The sequence below is a fragment of the Epinephelus lanceolatus genome, chromosome 13 (assembly GCF_041903045.1).
Source record: "Epinephelus lanceolatus isolate andai-2023 chromosome 13, ASM4190304v1, whole genome shotgun sequence".
Classification (NCBI taxonomy): Eukaryota; Metazoa; Chordata; class Actinopteri; order Perciformes; family Serranidae; genus Epinephelus; species Epinephelus lanceolatus.
The window spans coordinates 39427354-39439555 of record NC_135746.1 but is presented as its reverse complement, the minus strand read 5'-3'; the positions used below and the strand labels follow the sequence as shown (position 1 = coordinate 39439555).

General features: G+C 39.9%; 1 protein-coding gene across 1 annotated transcript; it reads right to left on the bottom strand.

Moving 5' to 3' along the window:
- Positions 1-2676: 2676 nt before the first annotated feature.
- On the bottom strand, positions 2677-9733 carry LOC117270666 (B2 bradykinin receptor). The gene is made up of 2 exons (XM_078174101.1): positions 9649-9733; positions 2677-5402 (listed from the first exon to the last, which is right to left on the bottom strand). Exon 2 carries the CDS (start codon positions 5394-5396, stop codon positions 4302-4304), a length of 1095 nt encoding a protein of 364 aa, XP_078030227.1. The 5' UTR covers positions 5397-5402; positions 9649-9733; the 3' UTR covers positions 2677-4301.
- Between the last annotated feature and the right edge of the window lie 2469 nt (positions 9734-12202).

Genomic DNA, 12202 nt, shown 5'->3' with positions numbered 1-12202 from the left:
GGGAACTTATTTATTTCAGAGGAAATTTATTCGGCCATTGAATTTCTTTTAAAAATTTGATTCAATAGACTTTTTACACAAATGTATAAAAGGTTATACAACATACATTGCACAGTGGCATGGCGGTGCAGTGCTTGGCATTGTCACCTAACAGCAAAAAGGTGGCAGGTTTGAAACTGGAATGGGAGATATTTTCATGATTAAAGCAACAAAAGTGCTTGGAGTGATCAGAAGACTTGAAAGGCGCTATACAAATGCAGGTCCATTTACTAGTGATGGCCTCATGAAGCCTCATAAAGCATTTTCTTTATTTTCTGAGCCCACTAGATGGCACTTTTTGTTCAACAAAAGGTTGAAAGCACACTGAAATGCTATTCTTTGACCCTCTCTCTTTGAACCAAGAGCACCATCTAGTGGGCTCAGGAAATAAAGAAATTGCTTCAAGAGGCTTCATGAGGCCATCGCTACCATTTACCATCTATCCAGTTTGGTTGGTTATTACATGATACATCATATCATTACATTTTAATTAAAAAATGCAATTCACACATTTTGTAATAACCACAGTGTTTACCAGGAGAAGTGTGAGTAGGAGGAATATAGAGAAACATGGCAACACAAAAACAGAGGGAAGGTGTAAGGTGCACAGTTGGTTTTCTTCAGTCAGAGTCATGGTTGAAAAGTAGTTTGTTTTGTATTTTTGCCAGGCAAGCTTGGACACACACCTGTCATACTGATGGTGACACTAAGCACTGTGCCAGTGTCTCCACTAGATGGTGCTACTGTTTTGCGCTCCAGCAAATTGAAGGTCTACCAGTGGTTGTTGATGGGTGAAGGGATCACATACCTGAGGACTGAGAGGCAACATTTGTTTTTGAAAAATCAAGCTATTAAAACACGGACAGGTCAGTGAAGCAGCTTTTCTTTTTAGTAGTTTAAAGATGTCACCTTCTCCCATCGGTTACCATGTTATTCACCAATGTGATCATGAGGGTCAGCTGAATTGAGCCCAGCTTTCAGAACACTGTTTTTAATGACTTAGTCTTGTGTGTGTGTTCACTTAAAGGAACTGTGTGTCAAATTTCAGTGGCAGCTAGTGGCAGCATCAAGCGCTGGGTTGTACCCTACAGGTAACCTGCAAAAAGCTGTGTGACAAGTGAAAAACAAAAAGGTATATATATGAATTCACAGGTACGAGCACAGGTAAAAATGAACTACATGCGGGTGGGCAGAGGGTGAGAACTTAAATCTATTTTTTATTTTTCTGAATAAAAGAAATGAAAAAGATTTGCAGTATATAGACATCTAAATCACTATTATCAAGCCACAATATATTTTATTTTGAAAGTCAGTGACACAAGTCAAACTTTGACACCGTAGTCACATTTGTCACTGACGTGGAGGACTCCAGCCATGAAACTTTGCAGCCTGGGTGGCAGCCCACATTGATTTCAAGACACACAAGGAGAATCTTTTTGAGGTTATATGGTGGTGGAGCATGCTAAAATGTTTCCTAACCTGGCAGTGATTTCACTGAATGTTTTCTGGTACGGAATGGAGGTATGGAGGTGTGCCTGTTTTTAAAAATGGACCTGTGAAGGACTCTGGCTAGCGGTGAAGATTGCAGATTGCAACCAATGGAAACTTGTCCTGGTTAGAATTCCTTCAGTGTTCATTGTTCAGGAGGTTTTAGTGGGAGCCAAATTATTCACAGAGGTGTCTTCCTCTCGAAAACAAATGGTCCAGGTGATTAAAAACGGTAAAAACAGTGAATAAAGCAGTGTCACGTTACAAATCAGTATTTCTCCCACACTGTTTGGCAAATCACAGATGGGCTGACAATCCAAGCACCTGCTAATTTGCACTCACCTTTTTTCTCTGATAACTTAAGATATAGACGTTCAGAAAGTTAAACTTGTAAAACACTGAATAAAGCAGTTTTTACATTACAAATAGGTGTTTCTCCAGTGCTCTTTGGAGTGGGGAGATAACTACCGTAGCTGATGCAAAAATGTAAAAATAAAAATAAAAAATAAATAAATAAAATGCGAATGTCGTCGTCTAGAGCCAGTGTTTGGTTTGTCAATTCTGGACCCCTGTAGAAACAGTGCAACATGGCTATCTCCGTAGATAATGAGCAGCCCCCTATGTGGTAGTGATGGCTAAATGTGACTTAATATTTAGCCATCACTGGCTAAATGTGACTTAATAAAGCCTTTTTGTTTATTTTTTGAGCCCACTAGATGGCGCTCTTGGTTTACAGGGATAGGCTCAAGGAATGGCAGTTCAGTATCCTTTCAACCTTTTGATGAACAAAAAGCACCATCTAGGGGGCTCAGAAAATAAAGAAAATGCTTCATGAGGCTTCATGAGGCCATCACTATTATGTAGTTATAAATGGCTCATTCTGATAATGAAAACACAACAATTCTTATTTTCACATCGTTATATACTAAATAAAACATACTCATTATATTCCATTTCTAAAAATATATCCACCTAAATCACACACACTGGACCTTTAAAGGTATACTATGTAGGACTTTCCTTAAAAAAAACAAAACAAACAACAACAACGAAAAAAAAACAATATAGAGACTCACACAAAAGTAATCCCTCTCAATCATCACTTATGAACCACCAGCAGTTTTATTTCTCAAATGCTCATTCAATACATCCAGTGATATGCAAGGTAGGTACGACAAAGGTTTATGAAATACATTAACAAATACAATATATACATTTCAGAACTATTCACCTCTCACTGGTGTCATGTCATTTAAAACAACTTACTCCATACGTTATACATTACGAAAGGAAAATAGGCCTAAGTGTCACATGATGGCTCAGGTTTGGTATACAAATTACATTTGGTCTTGTTAATTTCAAACAAAATCCCAACAATACCAATGAGACCCTTTTAAAACACAGTTGAACCCCTACACCCCTTAATAAACTTCATCAATTAGAAGATTATAATAACACATCTATACACCTCACCAATACCAACTGGCAATAACTACTGTGTTCATGCTAAAATAATTACAACTCTAAATTAAAACAAGAGTTTTTCTCTTGGATACACATACAGTACTTCTCAGTATCAATTCATTGGTCTGCACATGATTTGTTGACAATAAAAATAATGGAATATTACCAGGCTTACCCTTTATGTTTCATAGAAAAAGTTAAACAGCCTTTAATAGTCAGATAATTACTTTCACTGTTGAAACTGTGTGTTCACTTTAGCATTTAAAACTGCCAAAACATTTGATAAGTCACTTTAATTGCACCTTGTGTGCCTATCCGAGAAAAGACGTGCCTTGATTATAAAATGACTACCAACTAAGATGATGATTGGATCTTTATCAAACTACTTCTATTTTGAGCAACTTCTTTCTTTTTTTTTTTTAAAGAAATGTGAAATGTGACCGTCCTTCAGTTTAATCACGTTGAAATAAGTTCCCTTCATAGTGCAGGACCTGAATGATGCACTTGCTCATAGACAGCAGAAGCTCAGAGACAATAATACTCTTAATAAATCACATTGGGATTCATCTCCAGCACTTAACAGCAGTCATTTAGCATCTATTACATCATAAATCTCCAAGATTTTACACTGGGAATGAATCTGTTAGAGATGATAATGTTTCTCAGCATGTCAGCAAAATAATGACAGAGACAATAAGAAAAGGCAAAGGGAAGGAGGGCATAGACACAGAACCAAGTGGAACTTCTGTGCTAATAAGTCCCTTGGCAATACTGGTGCATGCGGCCTCCGGTAATTACAACTCAACAAGAATCATCTGGAACATTCCAGATCATGCATACGTCAATGGCAAACAAGAAGTTGTAGTTAAAGCTGCACTAATCAGTATTTTTAATATTGAAAATAGATCGAATTAAGCCCTCACCCTCAAAACCCCTCACAGAGCACCATCAACAACTTTGCAGTTCCACTCTACAGACCTTTTTATGCAACCTGGTTTCACTCCTGATTAATGAAAAATCAATGCCTGGTCAGTGGCCCTTGGTCCAACTGCATCAAGCAAAGAGCTCTGCTGTGTTGTTCCATGGGTGGGGACTGCATCAACAAAATTACGCAATAATGCAAAGAAGATTGGATGCTAATGTGTCTGCTGGACATATAATTAAGCAACTGTTTACAAACAAAAATGCCATATCAACTTTATAAAGTGATAATATATCAGTGTTGTGTTTACAGTGTGTTCTGCTGTTTTCAATGAGTACAGCTTTAAAGTTAATCACTGAGGCGTCCCACTGCCTGACCAGGCCACTGGTCATGATACAGTTTGTTTTAGTCCAGATTTTTTAAACTTTTCAATACTTATACGTTGTGTTTCATTGAGTCTATTCACTGAAGTGAAGCTCACAGTCAGGTAGGACATGTTTTTGGACCAGGGGTTCAATGTTTTTCCAAACACCTCTTTGGCCCTTCTCCTGAAATGCTTCCCCACAATGACAAACAGGAAGGGGTTAACAGCACTGTGGCTGTATGCCAGATATGTAGACAGCTGTATGCCAATGTCCAGGACATGACCCCAGAGGCATCCAGGTGTGACCTGGAAGTAATCCAGAGTGTCAAGAAACCGCATCACCTGGTGCGGTGTCCAGCAAAAGAGGAAGACAGCAAGAACGGCCAGGACCAAGTAGGTGGCCTTCCTCTCCGCCCTCACCCCAGGGAGTCCTCCTGCTCCCCTGTCCCTCAGCACGGTCACAATGTGACGAGTGCAGTAAGCCATCACCAGGACAGGGATCAGGAAGCCCAACACATTACTGGTAATATTGTGGTGCAAGCTCCACGCTGGGTGGGGGTAGGCCAGAATGCAGGCGTCCACACCAGGATCCTCTACGTGCATCACTGTGCGGAAGAGCAGGATGGGTAGAGTGAAGAAGAAGCCCAGGCTCCAGATCCCCAGGCAGATACGCTTGGCCCAGGTGGCTCTCCTCAGACGGCTGGTGCTCATGGGCCTCACCAGAGCCAGATAGCGATCCATGCTGACCAGCATGAGGAACAGAATGCTGCAGATGTAGTTCATACAGATGGCCACATTGACTAGCTTACAGAGGACCTCTCCAAAGTCCCACTGGTAGTCTCGGGCGATGGTAACAGCCCAGAAGGGTAGGCAGGACATCATGACCAAATCAGCAACTGCCAGGTTGCCCAGGTAGACATCTGCCACAGTGCAGGGCTTCCTCTGCAGGCAGAACACGCAGAGAACCAGGCCGTTCCCCACCAGCCCCACAATGCTGATCAAACCCAGGTAGGCCGGCTGCAGGGAGGACAGCCACAGCCAGGCTTCAGTGTAGTTACTGCAGGGGTCCAGCTCCGGGCCCACAGTTGGGACCAACCAGTCTGATGCATTCACAACCATTGGAACCTGTGAATGACAGCAGTGGTCAAAGAACATTTGTAATCAAAGCAGTGTCATCATAAGAAAGCAAGCTTTATGTACAGTACTACAGCACTTTTCAAAACTGAAGTTAGAACGTACTTTACAGCGAGAAGAAAAGGGGCAGAAGAACATACAACTCAGCAACATGTTCTCATCCCAGGTCGTCAAAAACTGACACTTTCTCACGGCCCTCGGCATGTGATACAGATACCAAAAACACCCATTGACGTGACATGACGCATAAATGCCTCTTGGATGAAACACATAACGTTGTCAAATAGTCAAAGAGAAGATTGGGCAACAAACCACTTGGTTAGGTGTAGGAAAAAAGTCATGTTTTGAGTTGAAATTAATACATAACGTGGGGTAAATATATCACGTGAGTGATGTAAGTATGTGACGAATGAACAATGTAACGTTACGCTAAAACTGCACTGACTTTTGTTTTCACACAGGACATAAACAGTGGACGTTTAAGTCTGCATTTGACCCATCTAACTCCCCTCTCTCCCACGCTATGCAGACTTTCTCATTCTTTATTTCACATCAGTTACTCTGAGCTTCAAATACTGCCACAGATGAAAGCCCAGCATGTCTCATAGAGTTGCCAAAGGGTGCCTTCCGCATCAGTTTCACAATGAACGTGACAAAGCATCAGTCTTTGACAACCTGGGAGTGAGAATGGGCTGGAGACAGAGAACACAGTACATAAAACAAGGATAAAAATGTATAAGCCTTGTTGTCAGGCTAGGTGTGCTGAATTGGGCTATTTTTCATTTAACTAAAGTAACGATCTGAACATTTTTCTCCCAACTGGATCTCCCAACTGGATTTACTACTCACTCATACTGTGGCTCTGTAATGAAACTTTGTAGACTTGTAAAAGCTAACATCTGTTCACATAAGTGAAGGCTTTTAAATTTAGTCAAGAATTATCAAGATGAGTTGGTGGAGATAATTTTTCAATATATAACAGTGGTTTTAGGTTTTTGTAATTAATTAAAACAGTGCATTGAAGGCACATCCTAAGTCTATTCAATTCCTGAAAGGGCAAAAATTAGAAAATTTAGATTTAAAATTAGAAATGAAATAAAAAATTAAAAAAAAAAAATGGGCTGCTTTATTGAAATTGGGCATTTTTGGGATTCTCCTTGGGCAGATTGGTGACAGTCAAACCAAGCAACACTTTTACCACTTTTTCAATCACAAATAACATTTCCATTTAACTGAGTCAAGAAACTACGATGGAGTATTAGGGCCACATTGAAGCAAAAAAAAATCATAAATTTCGAGAATAAAGTCGAAATATTACAAGATTAAAGTCGTAATATTTTGAGAAAAAAGTCATAATATTACAAGAATAAAGTCGAAATATTATGAGATTAAAGTCGTAATTTAACGAGATTAAAGTCATAATATTACGAGAATAAAGTCGTAGTTTTTAAGGAAATAACCAACAACAAACAGAATATCAGATTGTCTTTCATGCCGTTGTAAGTAGCCTACTTAATTAGGTTCGGGAACGGGCACCGTGCCGGTTCTGTGTCAGTGGAAACTCCGGGCCCAACTCTGCCACTGATTGGCCAGTCTGACATTCTTCATAATACATAAAGAACGTTAGTGAAACACATAGGCCTAACAGAAACATGCATTCGTTTGGGGACAATTAGTGGTCACGTTACTCGTTCCACAGGTGAAGGACCCCGGACACATAGCAGACAGTAAATACACCGGTTGTTAGTAACTTTTAACATACGTGAGTCTTTGTGACTCTTGTCCCCTAACTAACGCTTGTTTCTGTTTCACTAACGATATTTTCACCCCATTAAGTCACATCCCATTATTTCCTCTGTAAACCTAACGTTACAGCAGCCTACAAGCATGCTGTGTCAATAAATCAGCTCAGACACTGTTAGAAATGTAGTATTTAGCCTAATAACATCATGCTACAGCAGTAATAACGTCAGCTTTAGTCAAATGGCTGTAGCTCTCCCAGTAAATGTCATAAACTCTGGACACATTTTCCCTGTATGTTGACATGATAATGGCCACGTTTCCCGGATCGCTTTTAGCTTAAGATCTTTCACTAAGAAGCAGTTGTAAGATCGAGCTGACCCACTCTTAACACTCTTCTTAGCCACCAAACGCCCACAGATCCAGCCGCAGCAGGCACATTAATATTACACTAGCCTTCACTAACGTTCTTTATGTCTTATGAAGAATGTCAGACTGGCCAGTCAGTGGCAGAGCTGGGCCCGGAGTTTCCACTGACACAGAACCAGCACAGTGCCGGTTCCCGAACCTAATTAAGTAGGCTACTTACAACGGCATGAAAGACAATCTGATATTCTGTTTGTTGTTGGTTATTATCCTTAAAAACTACGACTTTATTCTTGTAATATTATGACTTTAATCTCGTTAAATTATGACTTTAATCTCATAATATTTCGACTTTATTCTCGTAATATTATGACTTTTTCTCAGTTATGACTTTATTCTCGAAATATTACGAGTTTTTTCTCGTAATATTTCGACTTTATTCTCGAAATCTCAGATTTTTTTTTTCTTCAATGTGGCCCTAATACTCCGTCGTAAGAAACTCACATAAACCAATACAGTACTATTTATGCAATTAAGTCAAATAAAACTGAAATGATTAGAAGACCTGATGTTCCCCCCTAGTGGTCAGAGGGCCCAACAACTCTTTTTAAATACAGAGGTGCCTGATCATGTATATCAAGAGTAAAATTTTTAATTCAGTCCCATACTTACAGGATTGATTTTGAAAATTTGACCCAGAGCCAATGGAATGAAGCTACAGCTGTAGAAATATGTGATCACCATTTCGGTTTTGTTCAAAGCCTTGCCACACAGTTCAGATTCTGTTAGAGGTTACCTAATTTTGATTTGCTGAGGCAGGTGAACAAGGTGTTACATACTAAGAAAAAAAGTGGTTTGAAAACATTCTGTCAATGCCTAATACGAATGCATATAAAACAGATGTGTGGCCCTGAACCATATGTAACATCCTACTTATCTGGAAGCCAAAGATCTTTAGTTGCACAGCTGAGAGCTGGTACTCTTCCTCTGGCCACTGAGATTAGTTGATTCAATGATATTGAGGAAGAAAACAGGCGATGTGAGATGTGTGATTGGGTGAAGTGCAAAGTGAGTCCCATTTTATTTTATATTATACAAACTGTGTTGACTTAAGAGATATAATGTTCCATGAAATGGCTCGTTCTGACCCTGATATTTTCTGGTGCTCAGATGACCAAAAGCTAGAGTAGCTGTTTAATTTTGATGTGTTTAAGTTTGCCAACTTTGTTGCTAAAGCCTGGAAAGTTTGTTCAATTAGTATTTATTTTGATTTATTTTTTCAGTTTTACATGATAAATGCCTGTGTGTGTGTGTGTGTGTGATCCGCAAACTTCGTCTTCCAAAGTGATTATCTGATTATGTGTGATGCTTTTGCTACTTTGCTCTATTTTCTTTCCTTTAATGCTGCCTGAATTTATGTGTGGACTCTGATCCTGGCTTGCGCTGAATTTACGGTGTCTTGTAAGCCCATGTGGGCTGAGCATAACTGCTTGCATGACACAATAATCAGAATAATTCATTCATCCATTCATTCATACTAAAGGTAATGGATGACTCCTTGCCACATTGTAAGGGGTTCCGATTTTTTGCTGTTTCTTAGTCGGAAAATATCACACGGACCTTAAATTACTGTTATTGCATAAATTTGTAATTCCTGCAGAAAGATGCTATCTCTTCATGAAATATGGTATCTCTGCCTCCCTCCTTTGGAGGTGAGCAATGCTTCATCACTTATGAGAAACAGATACCATCGCAGAGTGGCTCAGCCATAGCCTACTTTCCGTCTTTACTCAGAGCAAAAGCATGACGTGTTGTGTCATAAATGGTGTGAAATTCTGCCTGTTTTTTCCCCCACTGTTTACATTTTTGTTTGAGATCGTCTATTGCTCCAACTCTGTAATATTTTTACAGATGTCCATTTAAGGTAAGTGTAGTTTTGCTGGAAGTAGGACTGGATCAAAGTGTATAGTAAATACTCAACACCAGAAATGGCCTAACTACAACACACTGTCACTGCATGCTGTAATAAATTTGTCCCTATCCATGCACTAAAAATAAAAAGCTCAGAGAAACTGCCAAGAAATATACTTTGCTTTCTATCTGCTTTGTTAAAAGCTTTTGAACCGCTCACCTTATCTCTGTAGTTTGGCTGGCTCTGTGTTTTCCATCCAGATGTGCCTCAGGTTCATTTCCAGCACATAATCGACGCAATGATCAGGCCTCCACTGGAGTGAGCACTGGAAGACTGGTCACTTTTATACATGCAGACCCAGAGATAATCACTGCGTCATCACTCACAACTTCCATCTGTTTCCCCCCACAGCTCCTCTGCTGTGTTCTGCCTCACCAAAATGGTATTCACTATCCAGTAGCATTATGCTTTTACTTTAATCCCTGACTCAGTGATTGGTGACAAAAAGTCTTTTTGGGTTTAGTGACACATGAGAACACAGAAGAACACACGTGTGCTGATGCAGAAAAAGAATGACATTCATTGTCTTGCATTTGTTTTCTTTTCTCATAGTCTTTGAATCAACATGTCCTAGTCTGGTTTCAGATTTTGAGTCACCACCAAAATCAAACTTTTCACAATCACCTGTAACTATTTCATCCTTCTGAGACCCAAGCTTTTGTTTGTTATGCCTTTTTTTTTAATTTTTCCTAGCTCTTTGTGATAAGTTATATCTGATATGTATAAAAAACTAAGCACTGTTATTGAACAGTGAATGGTTTGGAAAAAAAAGATGTCTTCATATGGGGATGATGGGTTCATTTCTAATAGTCACAAATGCAAAATATGGTACAAAACCATTTACTGTATTTCAATGTCTGAATTTTGTTTTGCAAAAACAAAATTACAAACAATGCAACATTTGTTCAATGTTTTGTAACTCTGTGAGTTAGGGGTCACTGTTCATGTCAAACTGTCCACACTGTTCATTTAAATGCCTGAACACAGCTGTGCAAAGAATAAAACAATCCAAATAATGCAACATATCTAAAAGCCTTTTGAACTGTTCATTTTTAACTCCTTGCTCCATACGCCAAGCCAGGAATATCCTTTTTATCTGCAGGAACAGTCTGTCACACCTGATTGGCCTGTGTGAAATGCTGTGATAATACAATAATAAAGCCCTGATGTCCTCAGACAAGTACTTCCTAACTAAAAGCATCTTAGCTTGTTACTATTGCTAAAGTTGGTCAAATTTGTATGCCATATCAAACTACAAACATAATTAAGCATTAATAAAAAGGTTTCAAACATAAAATCTGGTCAGGATTTACACTTTTTGGTCAGAATCAGCTGCAGATTGACTTCTCAGAGATGGCTGGCATCATTTTTTGAGGAACCTCTGTAACGCAACTAGCAACATAATTATGTGATGCATTACTTTGCAATGTATTAATGTATTACCCCAAACACTGGTAATAACATGACAGGGGTGTGGTCAGCCGGCCTTTACCTGCCCATGGTGGAGGGTGGGAATGGGCTCACTTCAGTAACATTCAGTCAAAGACAATTTTGTTGAAGCTACAAACTACCCAGAGACTTCTGTATGACGTGTGTATGTAGTCGCTTGGATGCTGTCTAGCTGCTGCTGAGGAGGACTGGGAGGTGACACCTGCTACAGGCTGAGCAGGTGTTTTTGACATCATTCTACAGCTTGCTCCTGCAGGCTTGGAAGGATTTTCAGGATGTACTAAATGAAACCAGGATTGTGGCTCTATGAGCAAACAGCTGTGCCTAAAACTACTAGTGTCAAGTTAGCTCTTTTAAATGTACAATCGCTTTCAAATAAGACTTTTTAAGTTTTTATTTTATCTGAAAATCTTGATTTTATGTTTTTTACTGAGACCTGGTCCAAACTGAGGGAACACAGCTTGGTTTTAGAATTATGTCCCCTTAATATTAATTTTATCAGGTTACCAGGACTCGTGGTCGCAGTAGGGTGGCTGTTATTTTTAACAAAGTCTTTTAAACGTGGCCTGTTGCCTTCAACCAATCTCTCCAGCTGATCTTTGTGTTGTTATCGTCCTCCAAAATCCAGTTCTCTGTTGTTCTCTGTCATGACAAAGTTTTGATTGCTGGTGACTTTAATGTCCATGTTGATGATATTTCAGATGGTTTTGCTACTGAATTTGTACATTATGGCGTTTTTAAATTTCACTCAATATGTGTCAGGTCCAACTCATAAATGTGGCCATTAATTGGATTTTTTTACTTGGGTCTATATATAATTAATATAAAAATAACTTCAGTCTCCATGTCCCAAGAGCCAACTTAACCAATCCATTGTGGTGAAAAAGGAGCTTAGCCAGAAAGCAAAGCTATCAATTTACTGGTCGATCTACGTCCCAACCCTCACCTATGGTCACGAGCTCAGGGTAGTGACCGAAAGAACGAGATCGCGAGAACAAGCGGCAGAAATGAGTTTCCACCGCAGGGTGGCTGGGCTCAGCCTTAGAGATAGGGTGAGGAGCTCGGACATCCGGGAGGGACTCGGAGTAGAGCCGCTGCTCCTCCACACTGAGAGGAGCCAGTTGAGGTGGTTCGAGCATCTGGTAAGGATGCCTTCCGGACGCCTCCCTTGGGAGGTGTTTCAGGCATGTCCAACTGGGAGGAGACCTCTGGGCCGCCCAGGACACGCTGGAGGGATTACATCGCCCGGCTGTCTGGGAATGTC